Genomic DNA, 22,380 nt, shown 5'->3' on the forward strand with positions numbered 1-22,380 from the left:
CACCACTCGCCTACATCACTCAGTGCCACCACGTCTCCGTTACTGTGAAGCTCCGTCGTCATCAGCCGTTGCTTCCTCTTGACCCCTCGTCGAACTCACCGGAGCAGCAAGAAAATGAAGCAGACGGAGCTATCGTCGACCGCCATTACATCCCACCACCACTACAGTCCACCACCATCGCCTTGCTGCCATTGGTAAGTATGTTCAAGTTTCTTTTGGGTTTAAATTCGTCCCACCGGATACCTGCATCTGGATTCGTGGGCGGTGACAGGTGGTGGTGGGGACTGTCAACCACAGCAACGGCGGCAAGTAGTGGTTGCACAATAGCTTCGTTGCTTTCGTCTTCCCAATACAAGGGTGATCGAAGAGGAAAAAAGGAGCAAGGATTGGGGTTTGTTTGGGGTTTCTCAAATCAACACAAAAGAAAAAGAGATGGGGTGAGGCTGGAATGGTTCTATGGTGGGCTGAGATGTAGCGATTCACGATGGAGTTTGGTGGTCGAATGGAGGCTAGCAGGTGGTGTGGTGGCTATCTCCAGATTGTCGGAGGTAGCAGCCCCTTCTTGTTCGTTGAAATCGGGAACAAAAGAAAGAAATGGGTATACGACCCGGAGAGAGAGAGAGAGAGAGAGAGAGAGAGACTTTTATTTTTTTAATTGGTTAGATAAATAAAACTAAGAGTATTACAGTCATTTCACTATTTAGAGGGACCAAAAACGCAATGAAACTAGCTCAAAAGGACCATCAATCCAAAAAAGTCGTAGTTTGGACTAAAACCCCAAATTTTTGCATACCACAGGGACCAATTTTTGCAGTTTTGTCTTTTTAATTTGAGTGGCATAAAATAAGATGCTATCAAACACCCTAAATCTAAATTTTTAAGAGGTTGCCTCTTGATTTTTCAATTAAGAGGTAAACAAACAACCCCTTACTTGGAACATTAAAGTAGAGACGTCGGTGGAGCTGGAAATCGGACTTCGTAAAGCTTTAACTTCGGAACTAGTGTTTGAATCGGTGAGAAAAATGGGGGAGGTCGAGAATATGAGGGATTCAGAGAGAGATAAAGTGATCGTGTGAAATTTTCAACAAACTGTAGAATGAGAGCCTAGGCCCTGGACCTAAGCGGAGGTTCGGGTGAGTACGAGCCGTGTGGTTCGGATCGAGCCTGAAAGATTGCACCTCTCCCTCTCCCTCTCCTGGTTCTTATCAATAAGAGCGGTCCGAGTTAATTTTTGAAAATAAGGACTAAACGTGCAATTTGAGACATGGACCAGGGACGAATCGTGTAATTTACTCTTTAAGTAATAAAACTGCTATACATACTGGTGTTAGCCAGGGTTTTCATATAATACACTATTATACATATTGGTGTTAGCTAGAGTCTTCTTACTATATATTACTAGCTTGCAATACTGGTGGTAGCCAGGGATTTCATACAAGAACTTTCATACAAAACAATACGATATAGCTGATGGTACAAGGCACACATACAAGTATTTTCAGACATGAGAACAGAATTCAATAACGAACGTACAATTGGTCTTAGGGTTTAAGACTACTTTTCATTACTTAAGAAAATATTGGATTTTCTTGGAAACATACAAACATTTCTACAAATTCATTGACAGATTTTCACTACAAAACATCGCTTATGAACTCGCTAGCTTTATGTTAATACTCTTTCAAAACTGTTTGTATTCTCAGGAAATTAGTAGACAGGTACCTCCTAGAGTTTTGAGAAGTCTGAGCAACTAAAGTCATATTTTTATATTTTATTTACACTTTTAATGTATTTAAACAAGTCTTAAACAGATGTAAACCTTTTTCATATATGTATTCAATGTTTGGCTGTGTTTACTATGATTGCTATGATACAATGGTTGTGATACTACACATGACGTAATCCACCCCCGAACGTTTCCACCGTTTCGGTTTGGGGGTGTGACACTAAGGAAGATGTTTACAATCCAATAAGGCCGAAGAAGAGTCTTATGGCCCAAAATACTATTGCTTAATTAAATTCGGCCCAACTAGGCCCAAATGTGGATTCTCGGCCCAAAAGAACCAAGTTGAGAGGTTATCGGCCCATTAGGGCCCAATAAGGAAGTTTTGGTCCATTAAGAGGGTTGACCTGAGAATCCAAGGTCAAAACCTAAAGCTGAGTGAATATAGCTTATTGGGTTAGGTTTAGAGCTTTCACGAGGAAGTTTCGACTCGATTCAAGTTTTGGATGTATCAACTGATATAACAATGAAGTTTGGTTCACATTTAAACATAGCGTTACATAGTTACACAAAGAATTATCTTGTACATGAATAGGAAAACCTAGCCCTAAAATACTAGTTGTGACATTGGGCCTTGAGTTGGACCTTTCTATTGGGCTTTGGTGATTGGGCTATTGATGGGCCATCCAAGAACAAGTATATGTACTATAATATTTGGATGGGCTTTAGGGTAAGGCCCATGTGAGGGTTTGGGCCCAATTTGGAGATAAATGGGCCATAATTGGGCCTTGATGATTATGAGATATTGGACCATCGGAATGCCAAATGTTTGGACTAGAATAAATGGTTGGGCCTTAAGGTAAGACCATTGTCACAACTAGGAATTTTAATGCTTTGTAAACATTAAACAAGGATAACCTTGCAACTAAAACTTGAAAGCAATGTATGATGCTTATTCAATGACAACAAAAATTCCGTCAAACACTCTATTCAAAACACTCAAATAGTCAACAAAAGGTTGGAAACCTTAGAAATCCCGGTTTAAGTCCATTATGGACTAGGATTTCTTTATTGGGCCTAATGGGCCAATAAACCTCCAATGTGACTATTTTGGGCTAAGAACTCTTAAATGGGCTCTAATTGGACCCACTTTCACGAGACTTAACCTTTTTGGGCCTTATAAGCCTAAAATGGACTAGTTTATTTTTAATGGGCCTTATTGGGCCATAAGTAATTTAAATTCCTTACTGGGTCATAAAACCTAACCTTTTTAAGTCATATGGGCCGTGAGACGCCTTAGAGGCCCAATGGGCCCAAAATGACTCCTTCCCTCTCTTTTAGCCCAACTCGGCCCAATGAGAAAAGAAAAATGAATAAAAGGAAAAAATGGGGAATTATGGGAGGAAGACACATCATTTTTACATATTGGATATCCATGCTAGATTTCCCTCCTCCCCATGCATCCATCACTTCATCACTTCTCTCTCCCCTCTCTTCTTCTACTCTCGGCCGAGGATCATCAAGCACACACACACATCTTCAAACTCTCATCCCAAACACTCTCAAGCACATCCTCTTCTCCATTCAAATTTTCGAGATTTTAGAACATTTCAAGGAGGTTATTCTACAAGAATCATCATCCTAGGTAATTTGATGCTTGGATCCATAATCTAGTCTCTTTATTTCATAAAAAATCTCTTCTAACCTCACACAAACTCATGATCATCATCCTAGAAAACACTAAGTTCAAGATCCACCCAAGAAGGCTTCTTATGACCAAATTCTTCCATTTTCTTTCTTCAAAACCGAAGCAACAAACCTAAGGTGAGTTCATACCCCTCTATTTTCGGTTTTCATATGTTTTATGGGGGAGAATGCAAGTAAAATGTGAAGATCTATGTGTATTTGTATGATATGTGTGATTTCTTGTGTTTTTATGATATATATGTGCTAAAAATGAAAGATATTTCGAGATCTATAGTTCAAGAAGGAAAAATATGTGACCTAGTTCATATTTCACTTAACATGTCAAGATAAACTAATATACAAGCTTTAAAATAACACACTACAATATATAACTCATTATTGGACTATTTTTGTCAAATAAACAGAAGTTTGGGAAAAAATTGTCATTTACGGTTTTTACAAGGTTCGAAATGCCAAAACAGTTAAAATGGAAATTTCTATAAACATTACATTTTTCAAAGGACTAAAATGAAATTTGTGGCTTATTGGGCTAAATTTTGGGCTTTTCGGCCCATAGGCCCAAAGTTGCGAAAAATATGGATTTAAGGGGGCTGAAATGGTAAAATTCTCAAAACAGTGGGTAGAAAGGTAAATAAGTCTATTTCTGGGGTTTAAAATGATCATATTTGTTAAAAAGGATTGAAAATGCAAAGATTTTGGATTTTGGGTAAAAAGTGTAAAAATTGCGAAAAAGGTGGACTAAAATGCAAATCTTATAACTAGAGGGTTGAGACTTTCTAAAAATTTACTTTTGGGCTTAAAACATTATTTAAATAAGTATTTGGGTCAAAGATGTCAAGAAAAATGGTTCAAGGACCTAAAATGTCATTTTTTTATAAAAAGGACAAAAATTGCCAACTTTACAAAATAAGGGGCTGAATAGGTCAAACTAATGTTTTTGGTCAATTATGTTGATAATAATAATAATTGGGTCAAAATATACAAAACTTTATAACTTATGGGTTGTAAATAGAAAAATAAATATTTTATAAATTTATAAATCGTTATAAAACAAATTCGTGATTTATACGACATATCGATTAAACAACTCACAACATTAATTCTATGCAAAACAAGTAAAACGTTCAAATGGTTGGGCCTGAGAGATTCTAATCATGCTTAATGGGCCTTCGTGACTCATTAACATGATTTTTGGGCCCAACATAAATAATACATGTTATTGGGCCTCTTGCGACCCAATTACATGCTTAAGGAACCCTCAATGGTTTTTACATGCTATTGGGCCTTAGTGGACCATTAGCATTACTAGTATGGTCCAAATAAATCATATGCGAAATGGGCCAGTGCGCTTTTTCGTATACTCGACAGCCTTAAATAACATACGAAATTAGTAGGGCCTAGTAGTCCTCTTCTCCCGTCTGTTAGGCTTACCTTCTCTTCAAGTAAAATAAAGTTAGATCATTAATCAAGGTTAATCAAATTCATGTGGATTGAGTGAGTAATAACGGGTGACACCAATAAGTGTCGATCGTAGCCTGTAGTTGTAATCAAAGTCTCCTGGAGGGAGAGCGAGAGTTTGTGTATAGATCTATACGGGGGTGACTCCCCCACACCTAAGCTGTTCGCTACAGTTAGACTCGGCCAGTCTAGGGTGACAAAGTCTTAAGATCAAATTTCGGACATCATTAATCAAGGGAAATCATATTCAGGCGAATTAGTCATTATCATGCATGGTTATAACGACTCACGTAGAAATCCAACATCATTAATCAAGGGAAATCATATTCATTCGATGTAACGATTCAATAAAGCAAAACAATCATAATTTTTATTGAAAAACATCGGGTTTTCCGGGAAAACCAATCTTACTCATTTGTACTTTTGAAAACTTTAACGCAAAACTTCTCATTTATTCACGTATTGAAATCACTCACGCACATACTTACAGGATCATCACCACATTTTCAAGAAAAGTTTTAATACAGAAAATATCGGATTTTATGGGTTTTTTCAAATGACATAAACTATTTCACATCAAACACGCTTATGAACTCACCAACATTATATATGTTGACCGTTTTTCAAAATAACTTGTATTATCAGGTAATCGTTAGGCAAGGAGGCATCCAGTGTGTTGAAAGTTTCTTTTGTAGTTGCTAATCACCAAACTCTTTATATTTTGGAATCATGTAATGTAAACCTTGTACTTGATGTAAACAATGTCAGTTGTACTATGTAATGGTTGGTGATGCTTGTGTTATGTTTCATGTATATTCATTGTGATGATATTTCAATTTAAGTCACACGAGCCCTCGGACGTTTCCGTCGTCTGGTTCGGGGGTGTGACAACCATGTAGAGGTTTGGGCCTAATTTGGAAAATTGGACCATATGTTGGGCTTTGGTTCATTGTTTGACTTTTGGGTATTTGGAGTGTAAGTTTGGGCCTTGGGCTTGAATCAAGCTAGGTTGGGGGTAAAGTAGTGTTTGTACCCCAAACATGGACTTATGGTTATGTATTGGAACCCAATTATTAATTGGGTGTTGTTTTGATGTTGACAGTTCGGGAATCTGTCATCCAGCAGCTAGAGTTTTGTCCGCGGGACTTCAACAGTGTGAGGTGAGTTACCTTTCCTGTAGAAGTGTGTCGAAGGCACCAAGGCCGGCCCACTAGTAGTTGTTTATAATAGAGATGCTTGCCTTTGTGATAATTGTCTGGTATGCCACTATATGTAGAGATTTATGTGCTTGAATGCTATGTGATATGTGGAGTGGTAGGAGGGGTGGAATAGACCCCGTAGCCGGTTGAGATAAACCGAAGGGTATGTCGGGCACCCAGATATGCCTGACAATATGTTATGTATGATATGTTATTATGTGGTAGTAGTAGGAGGTGAGATAGACCCCGCAACCGATTAAAATAAACTGGAGGGTAGGTTGGGCACCCCAGATATGCCTGTCAGGGTAGGTCGAGCACCAAAATATGCTTGACATGGGTAGGTCGGGCACCCTAGATATGCCTGACAGAGTAGGCGAGTAGGCTGGACAGTATGTGATTATGTGGTATGATGGGGGAACTCACTAAGCTTCGTGCTTACAGTTTTCAGTTTTGGTTTCATGTACTTCTTCTTCAAAAGGAAATGATCCGACATGATTGCAGCGCATCACACTATGGTTTTCTGCACACGAGATATTTGGGAGTTGTACTCTGGTTTTATAATTATGACATGACTTGGTTTCTTGAGATATTGGTTTTGATTATGATATGAGATGATACTATGAATGTTTTCAGATCATTGGTTTTTACAATTATTTAATTAAAAATGAAATTTTTGGTTATGAATTAATAAAAAAACCAGACCTGATACCTGTTGAAGTTGTCAAGATCGAAACGAGGGAAAGGATGACATCCTTGATGATTATGAGAGGTATCAACAAATGAACGTGTCATCCAACATTTACGCGAGGCATACTCGTATCACATCCTCGTCCAAGAAATGATCAACCGGGTTACTGAAAACCTCCTCTACTTATCTCAACTTGACAGATTCACTCACTCAAACACCTGTTTCCACAAATTCCGTCGATGACAAACGAGCCCATAAATATTCATCAAACTGAAGACAATTATCATACAAAATTCACTCATTCCAAAGTAAAGTTTATATTCATCTACCTTAAAGTATAGTTCTTTTATGTCGGTGGATATATAATAACTTTTTTACATAACATGTAGTGCATACAAAAGAGTCCCTTCTACGCATGCAATACCAAGGTACCGACATGACTACTTAATTATTTAATTATGTTTACTATATTTTTACTTAATACACCACATGATAACGAGTATTGAAACCGAACTATTGAGAAACACAGAAAAAGTACATATTTAAAAAAAAACTATTTTTGTTTCAGACAAGTTCTTCGGATTTTAGATAAGAGTTTCTATTTCTAATTACATTTTTTTCTAATAGAACACCATAAAATGTAATTTAAAAACATACACTCGGTACACCTAATCTTTTCTATTTATCCAAGTGGTATGAAAAGACATTTAAGAGGATATGGTTTGTATCATATTTTAATTTTTCTTTAATAGATAGACCACTTACACCGTTATATACACTTCAGATCACGTGTATGAAACACCATGTTTTCCAAAACAATGGTCCTTTTTGTAAATTACAATAACCTTAAATTAGTAAGTGGTCAATTTTATGCATATACCTATATTTAAATTTCATATTATGTCCACAAACTCAACATTTTACGATAGAAAGATGGAGTTATTTGTAACACATTAGTAAAAAAGTTAAAATCAAATTCCAAAACTCCAGTGTCACGTGATAGATAACCTTAACGTTCTCAACTCTGCGGTATATATAAGCATGTCGGTTTTCTTCAGCGGCGGGAGGTCAGTCGAGCTTATTCTTTCCGAAATACTTCATCGGCGATCTAGAGAGAGTGAAGAATGGTGGGCGAAGAGAAAAGGCATCAGATGATGCAAAATTTGTTTGGTGATCAATCGGAAGAAGAAGAGGAAGAAGAGGTCGAATCGGAGCACGAATCAAATCGACAACCCGATTATGCATCCGTATGATTCCTCTCAATTTACTCAACTGACGCTAGGTTTTGTTTTTATTTAATTGTTTCGACTTTGAACTAAGAAAGAGAAGTTCGGTTTTTTGTAACATCGTATCGTAATTTAGTTTCATTTTTTTGATTTTGTAGTTAGGTCTTATTGTCTACAATTAGTATATCGTTATTGGGGGTTTGAGTCTAACGGAGTTATTGCTTGTTTGAAGTAGAGAATATAAGGCTATAATTCATTATAGGGATGTTCTGCATAATCACCTAATTAATGTGATTATTTACCGATTCTATGTCTGTTGGAGAAGTTCAAACTGGGCGTGATTCGTGAAGTAGTACAAGAACTTATTACAGGAGTTCAACTACTATATTTAATTTTGATTTGGAATAAAGTGTCCGAGAGTTCATTGATATTTGTTTTCTGCAACCTTATTACAAAGGCTGTTATGCATTTAGGAGAAAGAGGTATATTTGACTCTTTAGTGTTTAGAACAGAAGGTCTACTTTTCAACCTTGTGGAGTTATTGATCGACATTGCTCCTCAAAAAATTTCAAGTATAGCACTTGGTTTGACTCATGAAAGCCTCTACACAATCCTTTAAAGGAATAGGAAAAGGAATGATTTTTCTATCTCTAATTTCCTGGTTGTATTTGGTCATCTGGTTTCATGTTCAAATAAAGGTAACCTTGTGTTACTCTTGGTTGATTATAATAAAATAATGAAAGGGTAATCCTATAAGCCGATTGTTATATCACTACTTAATACTTAGGTTTATTGTCACCACATCAGAAGTTTACTTGAGTTAACTTCTAAGTGTTAGTTATATACTGTGGGGCTCGGGACATCATGGCACACTTAAATATGAAACACATGCTTATAAAAACACAATGTATTTCTATTCAATCGGGTTAATATATTAACTATTGCTTGCTATCATAATATAGAAAAATTTTTTAATTCTACAATCATAGTTTTAGAACATCAAACTATATGGTACTTTTTAACCTGTCAATGAATTCTTGATTTGCTGGCGAATCATATGTAGCCATTTTTGTATCACATATCCCATTTTGACAAATAAAAAGATGTTTAAAAGATCATTAAAGAACTCGATACGAAAAAAAATATCATCAGTCAACACCCACAAACTTCCAACTTTCTAGTTTAGGCTTTCCCGAACTCTTTTCATTTGGTCAAGAGTGAATAGTCAGTGATAAGATACATTATCTATTGCTGTTTACATTTTATGAAAGAAGTTTTGATTCTTTGCATGCCAGATTTAGTGTTAACTAATATCAAGGTTTCTATAATCTTGATATTCTGAATTATCTACTTGCGACATGGATACACATATACTTTTATCTTGAAAGCAAAATTGATGATTCAGTTATGTTCTACTTCTACACAAGAAGCATTTATTATAAAGTATTGTATTTTTAATATAGTAAAAATATTTTTTTGTTGGTTTCTGCACACGCGTAGCATGCTTATGGTTAGTGACGCAAAATTCATGTTTTGATGTAATCAAATACCGCTTCAATAAACCTCATGCTTTGCTGTCATCAATAGGCATAAATTTGGAATATAAGATCTGCAAATCAGAGTGAGTGTATGCAAATCTTTTAAAGGCTTTATAAGGATTGAGTTGTCAAGAACTTGTATTTATCTTATAGATATATTGAATAATCTGAAAGGTAAAAAAAAGTGAGGAAGTGTTCTTTTTATCTTACTGATGCTTTAATTTAATGTTTAGGATGAAGGGGACATGGGGTTGAAGCCTGAAGGTGAAGATGTTGTAGAAGGTCAAGGGGAAGCGGAGGTGGGTAGTGATAGTGAGGGTGAAGAATTACAGGAGATGGATCAAGAACAAATAGAGAGTGAAGGCGAGAGAGACCAAAGCTCTCAAGAAGTAGATTTGGGAGATCAAAGAGAAGAAAGTGAAGGAAAAGATTCAGGAAGTGATCAACTTGGTCAAAAAGTTGTGACAAGTAGGAGGCGAGAAGTTGTGGAAAGTGAGTCAGAAAGATCAGAAGAGAATCAATATATGGATAATGCAGATGAAGATGTTGATCAACCCAGAAGTCCAAGGTAATGATGTCTGTCATAAAGATTTGTATACTCAAAAAATTTGTTTCCTTTTTTGGACTGAATGATTGTTTTACTCTTACATTCCAACTACCAATTTTAACAATCTTTATCAGAGATTGGGAGGAAAAAAGAAGGGCAAATAGGTAACGTATTGGTGTCTTAATGGGTTAAGCCACATTAAGTCATTATGTCCAGATTAAGTCAGATAGAAACAACCATATATATATAGCTGTCTAGATTAAGTGGTTAATTAAGTAAAAAGAAACAGCTTCTTTGTGAAAGAGGCGTCTACTTATGCAATTGTAAATTTGGCAGTAGGTCACCTGAAGAAGAGAAAGATGAAGCTCACATATCACAAACAGCACCAGAGATTCGTGATGTATTTGGGGAATCAGATGATGATGAAGAGCCAGCAGAATACGATGCTGTTCAGACTCATCTTGAGGAGGATGCCAATGTTAGTATCTGTTTTTTTTTTAAAAAAATATTTATTATTATTATTATTATTATTATTATTATGATAATGTGTTTTTTATTCCACAGAGATCCCCTATGGAAGAGGATGAAGGTTATGAGAAAGATCTGAGACCAGAGGACATGTTAGCTGATGAAGAGGGTCGTTATGATTCTGAAGAGGATCATATTATTAAAGCTAAGGAGAAACCAGTGGGACCCCCTATGGAGCTAGGGATACCTTTGAGACCTCCTCCCTCACATCCTGAAAAGGTTTAGTAAATTTTGATTTGCTGTTATAATTGTGAACTTCCGTGATGTGTATTTAAATCCAAGAAATAGCAATGTTGTTACATTGATTTGTTTATCATAGCATCTTACTTTATTTTTTCCTATTATACTTTAAAAAAGCTACCCAATTGTAGCAATATGATCCAAATACAAAGCTTTTTTGGTGTTTAATGGTTTAATAAGGAAAAAGTTGTATGCGATAGAAAGAAACAAAAGTAGGAGGCTGTAATACAGAAATAAATGAGAGTAGATTGCATGTTGGACATAAATTTGAAAGCTATTATTTGCATACTATATCTAAATTACATCCTGTTTTTTGTCTTGCCTTGGTTGCAGATGAATATGATTAAAGTCTCGAATATTATGGGAATTGATCCGAAACCATTTGATCCAAAGACCTTTGTTGAAGAAGATGCATTTGTTGCTGATGAATCTGGAAATAACAAACGTATTCGTTTGGAGAATAATATTGTTCGCTACAGGGCTGTTAGAAATGCTAATGGAACAACCTCTGTAAGTCATTGATTTTATTTGGATAATAATTAAAGTAGCAAACTCGTATGTATGTATGTATGTATGTATGTATGCAGGTTGTTAAAGAATTTGTATGGTATTTTTGAATGTAGTATGAAAGCAATGCACGGTTTGTGAGATGGTCAGATGGCAGCTTACAGTTGCTTATTGGGAATGAAGTTCTTGATATTTCAGTGCAGGATGCGCAACATGATCAAGCTCATCTTTTCCTTAGACATGAAAAGGTTTGGTTTTTATTTTCATGTAAAATACAATTACAATTTTACTTTTATTATGTTAACAGCATTGGATTTCATGATTGTTTTGGTAGGGAATACTTCAGTCGCAGGGGAGAGTGTTAAAGAAGATGAGATTTATGCCTTCATCCTTGACTTCTAACTCTCATAGATTATTAACTGCACTTGTTGATTCGCGTCATAAAAAGGTGTTTAGGGTGAAAAAAACTGTCACCGACATTGATCCCGAGAGGGAGAAGGAGCAAAAAGAGAAGGTTATTATATTATATTATATAATACTCTACTAATTATTTAGGAATTTTGATGATTCATTCATTAATTAAGTTGATTCTTTCTTTTTGTATATAGGCTGAAAGTCAAAGTATTAGGGCCAACGAACTTCTCAGTAGAAAGAAGGAAAAGGTTAACCGCAAATACACACCAACTGTGCGTAAGGAGCGACAACTTTCACCTGGCTTCCTGGAGGATGCGCTTGAGGAGGTATAAAATCTCCTTCACTCTCACTGAAACTATAATAATAATAATAATAATGAATGATTTGGTAGATTTTGTAAAAAGTAAATAGCTTGATATGAATAAGAAAATATAAATTGGAAGTATAATGTTGTAATGGAAAGAAATAAATAGATTGTGATTTGTTGAATCAGGACGATGAACAAGATTACTATGATTCTCGGCGTCGGCGCCGCTTTGAGGAGGACCTGGAAATGGAAGCACGTGCTGAAAAGCGTATTATTAATGCTAAAAAAGTATATATAGCTTCTTCAACTTCAAAAGAATCATCTTCTCTTTTCGTACCTTTTTCTAATATAAACATATTTTGTCTTTTTTTTTTTTTTTTTTTTTTACAAAAAAAAATAGTCTCAAGGAGGAGGGCACAAAGATACCCCCCGCAAATCGTTGCAAGGCATGAACATGAAGTCATCTAGACGTGGTCCGCCTGATGATTATGAAAGCGAACGGGAGGAGTCCGAATATGAAACTGAAGGTGAGGAAGATGAGACAGAGACACGTAGAGACCGTTATGATGATGATGAGGATGAGTATGAGGAGCCCTTGGCGGATGATGCTTCAGATGAAGAGAGGGTACTTTTTTTTTTAAAAAAAAAAACTTTTATCATCTTGTTATGTTATGTTAATCGTCAAATCGTTCAGGAGTTGAAGCACAACAAGGCTGCGCGGCAGGAGATAGAATCAGAGGAGGAGTCTCCCCCAAGAAAGGCTTCTGCTTCTGCTTCCCATCGTAGAAAGGCGCTTGTTTATGACAGTGATGAAGATTAAAAAAATATATATATACTTATATATTTATATTCTTACAAATTGGTACAAGATAGGAGGGGGGAGCTTCATTTGTATGGAAGGAATATGGATTGTCTCTTGAACAAATTTGTGTTTACTTATTAAATCCAATACATTTTGAACAACCTTTTCCTCCATGGCCCATGCACTTTCTCAGATGTCCCTAACTTTTCATTCCATTGCAGTCAAGTTTGCATGGGACCAAAACCAAACTTAGTGATGGATGGAGATTCCTAACCAATCAAGTTTGGTTAAATTAGTTAAAATTGGTTTCAGTTATTGAATAAAATCGGGTTTAGACTTGTATCCAAACTGATACAACCCAAGTGATTCTTGAATTCGTGTTACTAAGTTATAGAACTTGGCAGAGTTTCCAAACATGGCTTCGTTATATGACAAATTAGCGATTTTGATATAGTTCATGATCATGAAATGATGGGTTGGTTGGCCTTTTCTAAACCTGTTATTGACCTTAACATTGCTTCAACCACAAAGATCATGACTTGCTCTTGCCCCATGACTCTTATGCAAACTCTCAGCTATCATGGTGAAAGCATAATGTTGTATTAGGAAGAAATGAAAGTGGGATGCTATAATAAACAACAATGCATTGAAAGTATGTTGCTATTTCTTGCAAAAAAACATAAAAACTAAGTATTGTTTGGAAAACCTTAGCAGCCCAAGTCCTGCATTCTACGTTCATTTCAGTTTATAATGTTTTTTCATATGAAGACATCGTACTTTGAAAAAACCTATCAAATTCTAGGATTGTAATATATTGTAGCAATGTGTCACAACTAGGAATTCTAATGCTTTTGTAAACATTAACAATGACGACATTTGTGACTAAAACTTGAAATTATGCATGATGTTTATTCAATAACACCAAAGTTCCATCAATCGCCCTATGCAAACACTTCAAATAGTCAACAAAAGATTGGAAACCCTAAAAATCCCGGCTTAAGTCCATTATGGACTGGGATTTTCTTATTGGACCTAATTGACCAATAAGCCCCCAATTTGACTATTTTGGGCTTAGGACCCTTAAATGGGCCCTAATTAGACCTCTTGCATGAAACTTAACATTTTGGGCTATAATGGGACTAAAATGAATTAGTTTACCTTTAGTGGGCCTTGTTGGGCAAAAACAAACCTAATAAGCCCCAATGGGCTGAAAATCTTGTCTATAAACATCATAATCTCGAACCAAGGATTTAAGTGGACCCAAATAAATTCACTTCTCCTTTCCTAGGCCCATTCTCGGCCAAAAAAAAAAAAAAAAAAAGAAAAATGAAGCATTATCCAACAAGAGACACATCACCATTACATGATGGACTTCCATGCAACTTAACCACTATGTAATCCCAAATCTCATGCACCTAGGTAACCATCACATCTTCTCTTTCCCTCCTCTCTTATTCTCAGCCGAAGGAAAGAACACACATACAAACAATTTCAAACTCTCTCTAAGTATAACATTCAAGAACATCCCTCCTCTTTCATCAAAAAGTTTCGAGACTTACTAGCATTTCAAGAAGGTTACATCCAAAAATCACTCCAAGTTGCATACTAGTAGGTAAGATCTCACAAAATCTAAGCAACCTACTTTCTTTTGAAACTTATTCACTTCTCTTACTCCTTATTTTTGTGATTATACTTTCTTAGAACCTCTTTAAGTTCGAAAATCCTCTCAAGGAATTTGCTAGAGCCAAAAGCACATCAACTTCTCCCATTTCTTCTTCAAAACCGTGATCAACAAAGCAAGGTGAGTTCATACCTCCGTGTTTTTGGTTTTTACTTGTTTTTGGGGAAGAATATAAGTACTATGTGTGTATGTTTGTGATATGTGATTTCTTTGGTTTATGTTGTGAAAATATGATGTTATTTGCTAAATCTTGAAATCTAGGGCTAAAGTGTGGAGAATACATAAACAACTTACATATTAAACAACTTACTTCAAAGATCTAAGGATCTTTAGGCTTAAGAAGTGAAAAAAAGTCAAAATCCTTATAAGTGTCATTTTTGCCAAAATAATCAAAGTTTGGGTAAAATATGGTATTTTCGGTTTTATAAGGACCAAATAGTATTATTTACATAGAAATCTAACTTTTATGAAAATAACACTTGTCTAGGGGTCAAAAACATAAATTTTAGCTTAATGTGCTTTAAATTTGGGCCTCACGAGTTTTGGGCCCAAAGTTGCGAAAAATGAAGTATTTGAGGGGCTGAAATGGAAAAGTGAGCAAACTATGAGTTTAAAACATAAATAAAACTGTTTTGAGGGCTGAAAATGACTTTGATGCAAAAATTAGACTAAAAATGCAAAGTTTTTGATTTTGGGGTAAAAATGGTAAAACTTGCGGAATTTGAGCCAAAAGTGTAAACTTTTTACAACTAAGGGCTGGAAATGATAAATACAATAGTTTTGGGCTGAAATTATTATTTAAATAAAGTTTGGGTCTAAAATGTCAAGAAAAACGGTTTAAGGACCAAAAATGTCAATTTTCATGAAAGGGGACTAAAAGTGCCATTTTTATAGATAAAGGGGTTGAAACGGTCACACTAAATGTTTTTGGGCCAACCACACAAATACTAAATTATTGAGTTAAAAACATTAAGTTTATAACACATTGTTATATATATATATATATATATATATATATATATATATATAGAGAGAGAGAGAGAGAGAGAGAGAGAGAGCTAGGTTCAAATGTTTTCAACAAGTATTGTGTGCTTCTAACAACCAATCAGAATTAAGCAAAAATAAATTCAATAATAAATTAGAAAAGGGTATAATAGTAATATTGGCTACATTTAATTTTGGTAAATATTTAAAACTTTTAATGTCCAGGGAAACTAGTTTGTTAACCTTAGAAAAAAACTCACTCACCATTCGTCCTTAAATTGCTTCTTCAATCTTCACCATCGACTCCTTCATTATACCAGGAGAGAAACCCACCATGGCGGCCATCATCTCCACTATCAATCATCAAGTTTCCAGACCCATGACTATGGATAAATTTCTTCTCCAATCATCCTGTAAGTTTCTTTTTTCTTCTATTGAACTCGTTTTTTTATTTTATCGATTTTATGTATTTGGTTTTGGATAAATGATTTTGTGAACGACATTTCTAAAAAATCGATGATTGCAATCTGTTTGGATGTATTTCTTTGCATTTTATTTGAACCAAGCTGTTAAGTCCTTTCCAATTAAGATCTCCTAATTCTGAAAATTCACTAGTCGAATCAGATTTACGTTCTCTTAATTCAAGTTTGGTATAGCTGCATTTGATTTCTGATTATCTCAACATCTGTAATTGATTTCTATCGATTTCCCATGATATCATGAATCTTTCTCCTGCTTTCGGTTCAATTCCTGGTGTTATGAAGGTGTTTGGTGTTTAATAAAACTTGTTGAAGGTGTTTGACATTGTATTTCAAGGTAAAGCTAGGATAATTTGATAATGCACATAAGCTATTTGATAAAATGCATAAGAGATGTTTCAAGCCAAATTCTCAAAAACTGACTAATTCCATATTTAAAGCATAGTTTCTAGTAATCTTAGACATGTATTATGTTATATTCTATGTATTATGTCATATTCTATGTATTTTGTCAAAATGTATTATATGTATTCTGTCATATTCCATGTACTATGCCATATTCTGTGAGAATGTATTCTGTCATATAACATGTATTCTGTCAGAATTACAAGTAACATATATTTTATGCAATATGTATTATGTCATATAACATGTATGTTGCCCTCTAAATGTTCGATGAAATGCCTATATATAAGACTCCATCTTTTTCATTGCAATTTAAGGATTACATGACTGTATTGCATATATTATACGCATATTGGTTTTTAACATTTTTTTGATGATTTCTTTGTCTATTTATAAGGATCATGGTCTTTGTTGATACACACCTAGCACCAACATTATTATTCTAACTTCATTAATTGTTTTAAATGAATTTTGGCTTGTTTGATGATAATGTCTAACAAGTGTTTGTTGAAATGTCTGAAAGAGAATTTAACGAATTTAACCTTGTGGTATGCATTCTGTCCGAATTACTAGCAACACATGTTTTATGTAATTGTTTAAAAAGGTAAATAATTTGTCTGTGTATTATTTTTGTTCAATTTGTGATTTTGAATTCCAATTTCTATTGTCCTTCGTTATTGTATATTTGGAATATAAAATTGTATTAGCAGTAAATACGATACTTTTGAATGTATTATATGTATTCTATCAGAATGTATTATGCCAGAATAAAACTATGTATTCTGCCAGAATGTATTCTATGTATTCTACTAGAATATATAAAGTGGTAGTTAATTGCAAGTAAATGTTTTTAACCAGTATTAGTTTTTGTTGTATTTGTGATAGGAATGGCTAGAAGAATGCGTTAAAGACCTAATAGGAATAACTTGAAGAATGAATAAAGTTTGATCATACTCACAATTTAAGAATGTTGTTATTTTTTTAGAATTTTATTCATTTCTGTTGATATTCTTTTAGAATATGTATAATTATATTAAAATGTATAAGACTTTTAGTCTGTAAGAATATGTATGAATTTGTATTTAAGTTCAGATGTATAAGAATATATTAGAATGTTGTTATTTTTCAACCCCTGATTCAAGAATTTTGTTATTCTTCAATAATATTCTAACATAATAAAATTCTGAAAGAACATTTTTCTAACAAAAAAATATTCTGACAGAATAAAATCGGTTATGTTTACAAATTAAGTTAAAATTAAAATTGAATTAATTAAAAAAAATCAGATTTTTTAAATTAGGAGAATTAATTATCCCTAAAAATCCGAAATATTCCTTTTATAAATGTAGTTAATTGTCCAAAATACCCTTTTGCTAAAAATGTGTGATTATATGGTACATGCTATCCCATTGTAGTATCATACAATCTCAAATCATGTGCATTGATTACTTCTATCCATTGGTCCAGATCTGTGCATTCTGGCACACAATAGTTAGTAAAAACAAAATAACCTAAGCCTATATATATATATATATATATATATATATATATATATATATATATATATATATATATAGAGAGAGAGAGAGAGAGAGAGAGAGAGAGAGAGAAAGGTAAGTTTAATTGAGAAAATAAAAAAGGTTGAGAATGGGGGAATCATTCTCAGTCACTTATTTATTTTTGTCGCAAAAGCATCCGTTGTACTAACGGAAATGGATAAGGAATACACATGCGTTTCCAACAAAACATGTTTCCTTAAACTATGCTAATCATTACTTTAATATATACGAAAACATAGTTTTTTTTTTTTAATTTTTAAGAAGCTATTTTTATTGAAAAATGATTTTAAATATACCAAAATTCATTATTCTTTATTCTCTACAAATAGACATCCATATTGATATACTTTTAAGATAAAATATATATATTTTTTTATATTTTCAGCGATCGTTATTCATAAGTGAATAAAAATGCATCAGTTTTTTGTTACAGTGCATTCATTATTCACTTATGAATAAAAATATATAAATAATATTTTTTACAATTTAAGTTTCATTTATACTACTTATTCATATATGAATAACAAATTAACTGTAACAAAAATCTGATAAATGTTTTATTCATATATGAATATAAAATATGACAACAACTAATACACGTTTTATTCATATATAAATATAATTTATGACGAAAGATGATGTAAAAAATATATTTTAAGTAAGAAAACTTTATTACGTATCGTTCATATATGAACGATACTTAAACTATAAAAAAAAGTTAAGCATACGTTTTATTCATATGTGAATAACGAATGTACTGTAATAAAATTCTGATAGATTTTTATTCACTTATGAATAACAAGAGCTAGAACTCTAAAAAAAATAAATTTTTTATGTTATCTTAAAACTATGTTAATATGGATGTCTATTTATAGAGAATAAAAAATTATGAATTTTGATATATTTAAAATAATTTTTTGATAAAAATGACTTTCTAAAAAAAAAACAAAAAAAAGTATGCTTTTGTGTATATTAAAGTAATGATTAGCATAGTTTAATGAAACATGTTTGGTTGGAAAACACATGTTTATTCTTTATTCAATTCTGACGGTACACCTAAGTGTTTTGCGGCAAAATAAATGTGTGGCTGAGAATGATTCCCCATTCTCAACTTTTTTTTTTCTCAATTGAACCCTCCTCTCTCTCTCTCTCTCTCTTTATATATATATATATATATATATATATATATATATATATATATATATATATATATATATATAACACCAAAGCTTTGTTATAAACCAAACGTCAGTATTTTAACACTTCGAATAAACATAGAATTCACAACAAATACCTACATTACAAACTTAAGATCAATAAATTATAAATGATTCAATGGTTGGGGTCAAATATCTCCTATTCATGCTATTGGGCCTTTGTGGCCCAATATCATGATTATTGGTCCTAATATATTCAAACATGTTTATTGGGCTTCCGGTGACCTAATTACATACTTAGTGGGCCTTTTAATATGTCATTGGGCCTTAATGGTCCATTTGCATTGCTAATAAGACCCTGAACCTTTACAATATGCTTAATGGGCTATAACGTGTCTGTAGCATACCTGACAGCCTGTAATAACATACAAAGTTAGTGGGCCTCCGTAGTCCTCTTCTCTTCGTCTGTTAGGCTTACCTTTTATTCAAGTAAACATAAATCAGGTTGTTAAGCCAGGTTATTCAATTTCAGTTGGATTTAGTGGGAAATAACGGGTGACTCACTTGGATAGTTTACTCTTATACTATCAACTCTACTATATACTAGTTCTCTATCCTAACATACATGGACATATTAGTATAGTGAGATAACTCACTTGGATAGTTTCTCAGAAGATTCACAGCTTTCTGGGCGATCCCACTGGCGGGCAACGCGCCTAACGAGTATTAACCTATAATAATATTACTTATTAATCCTTATGACAATCTGGTAATGAAAGATAGATTTTTCACTAAACCCAAACTAATACCGAGAATTCTATCAAATAAGGATCAACCAGGAAAAACAGTTGGGAGGTAGGACCATTTCGACATACAACCTTTCTGAAATCCAACAACCAAGTCAATGTGACCATTTTATACACCTCTCCTATAAGTAGATCAATCAACATTATGATTGAGATTACTAAAAAATCTATTATTTATAGGTTCCTAATCACGATTGTAATTACGAATATAAGCTATGCTAAAAGCACAGTAAGCATGGCTTGACTACAGAGAGTTCTAGCAATAAACCCCAAAAGTCGTGGGCAGGACCCCGATACCGAGCACTTCTTTCTGCCCGACTATCTGCCTCAGAGCCTTGCTACAATGGGATTTCTCGGAATCTCAAAAGAACCCCACGAAATCGGACTCAAAGGACCAGAGAAAGATGTGTGAATTTATATGGAGAAAAAGAATGAGCAAATAGGGTTTTTATAGCGAAACTCAAGATACGCGCGGATCGCCTGGTCGGGGCGCTCCACGCTCTTGGTCGGAGGCGGGGGTGTTGGCCTTTCTAGAATTTCTCCATGTGTTGCAATATGGCTGGTCCATGTCGTCATGTCGGACGAATAATGCACGCTGCACTGCGCGCGCATGCGTGTGAATTTTTGATTTTTCGAAAAATCATATCTTTTGTGACATCCCCAAAATCACGGTCAGAAAAGACCGGTTTAATTTACGCTTTTAAAATAATTTCAGAGTAATCCTTTGATTAAAAGAGTTGCGGAATTTGTTCCCAAAACGGAATATGATAAAATAAGATTTACCAAAGCATTTCTTAAAGAAATGTATTTTCATTTTATAACAAAACTCGGGATGACATGTTCCGATAAACAGACCAAAAGCATAAACATTACAAAACAGACCTTACAACAGTTAAATATAACAAGTATATAATCCAAAAATAACTTGACAAGTTATCCAATTTATGCTCTGGCGCCACTACCTATAATACAAAGAAAACTAAGTGGGTCAGGCTTGGGAGCCTGGTGAGTATATAGGGTTTTCAACCCACAATAAATAATTAATTTAATTTCATCAACCAACAATAACTCAATTATCCATTCCCGTTATTCTCACTTTACGTCCCTAAAACAACTAACACAAGGGACCTATTCTTAGAATATTTTATCGGGGCAACAACACATGCTCTGAGGGTTCTTCAGCAATATAAGTCAAATAAGGCAACCATGAGGGGGATGGAATACAGCGAATGAACACCCAAGTTCATTAACACCTACAGGTTATGAGCCTGCTGGTGTTCCACGGGACTGTCTAGAAAGAGTCTGTGGTCGTCATCTAAATTCCGCTAGATGACTGGATCACAATGACATCGAGGCCTCTCAACATTTTTTATTTCATCACACATCACTATCTACCAATGTTCTACCCACATATTTGTAGATAAAATATACTTGTTTATATACAACATAAAACCTGTATAACAAATTCTTTCGACACTCATATCACATGACAAATAGTATATATTAACATAGCATGTATTTTACAGAGTATAATTTATATATGTGTGTTAACATAAAGCAACCACACACACTTACCCATTCAAAATAACGAGATAATATACATATAACACATAGCACGTATTTTATAGAGATACTTCATATCTATGTGTTAAAAGAAAGTAACTACACACTCACTTGATCAGAAGATGATCGGACAACACTACGACTCTAAGAGTAGTATTCTTCGGTGAAACCGGGATCACTTCATACACCGGACTTCTCGCGGACAGAGCTTCGGCTCAGAAACTCTTTTCTTCTTGGGATCTTCGGGCTTCAGGACTTGCTTCGGGTCTCAGGATGATACCGGGGCTTCGGGGGTACTTCTTTGCACGTAAATCGAGGTAATATGGGTGCGAGGAGGGTGGATTAGCAACTTTGGCCGGCTGTCCCTTCAAATCTATTTATAGGGCAAATTTCTCATTTTCCACGTCATTGGCACTGTTTCCACATCGTGAGCTTGGTCGTCACTGCATGCATCATCGCAAGTTGGGTCTGGCAGACTCCAGGAGGCGTCAGAAAACATGCCACGTCGTGGGCACTGTTTCCACGTCGTGGCCACTGACACAACTTTGGGGTTCGCGCCCCGAACTTCAGAAATTCATAACTTTCGCATACGAACTTCGTATTCGACGTTCTTTATATCGACGCGTAGGCAAAAACAAGATCTACAACTTTCATTTAGACTTCGTCGGCTAATTTTGAATTTATTTTAAATATATTATAAATATATTACTTTTATATTATTTTTAGTAGGCCGGGACATGAAAACTCCATTAGAAATTCATAACTTCTTCATCCGAAGTCCGTTTTCGTCTGTCTTTTCACCGTTGGACTACTATCGACGAGATATTCGATTCTCGTTTAGATTGTTTCGGATAAAAATCAC

General features: G+C 34.4%; 1 protein-coding gene across 2 annotated transcripts; it reads left to right on the top strand.

The window, feature by feature from the left end:
- The first annotated feature begins 7,815 nt into the window (after positions 1 to 7,815).
- Positions 7,816 to 13,045, top strand: VIP4 (leo1-like family protein). 2 transcript variants are annotated; one of them, XM_079000276.1, is made up of 11 exons: positions 7,816 to 8,022; positions 9,773 to 10,107; positions 10,423 to 10,564; positions 10,651 to 10,833; positions 11,188 to 11,364; positions 11,478 to 11,609; positions 11,696 to 11,875; positions 11,970 to 12,101; positions 12,269 to 12,370; positions 12,483 to 12,707; positions 12,777 to 13,045. In XM_079000276.1, the coding sequence occupies exons 1-11, from the start codon at positions 7,900 to 7,902 to the stop codon at positions 12,900 to 12,902; spliced, it is 1,857 nt and encodes a 618-aa protein (XP_078856402.1). In that variant the 5' UTR covers positions 7,816 to 7,899; the 3' UTR covers positions 12,903 to 13,045. The 2 variants fall into 2 exon arrangements, with proteins under 2 accessions (XP_078856402.1, XP_078856403.1); XM_079000277.1 differs by having other exon boundaries at positions 10,426 to 10,564.
- Positions 13,046 to 22,380: the final 9,335 nt, after the last annotated feature.

The sequence above is a fragment of the Lactuca serriola genome, chromosome 5, assembly GCF_051521515.1.
Source record: "Lactuca serriola cultivar US96UC23 chromosome 5, Lser_US96UC23_V15, whole genome shotgun sequence".
Taxonomy (NCBI): Eukaryota; Viridiplantae; Streptophyta; class Magnoliopsida; order Asterales; family Asteraceae; genus Lactuca; species Lactuca serriola.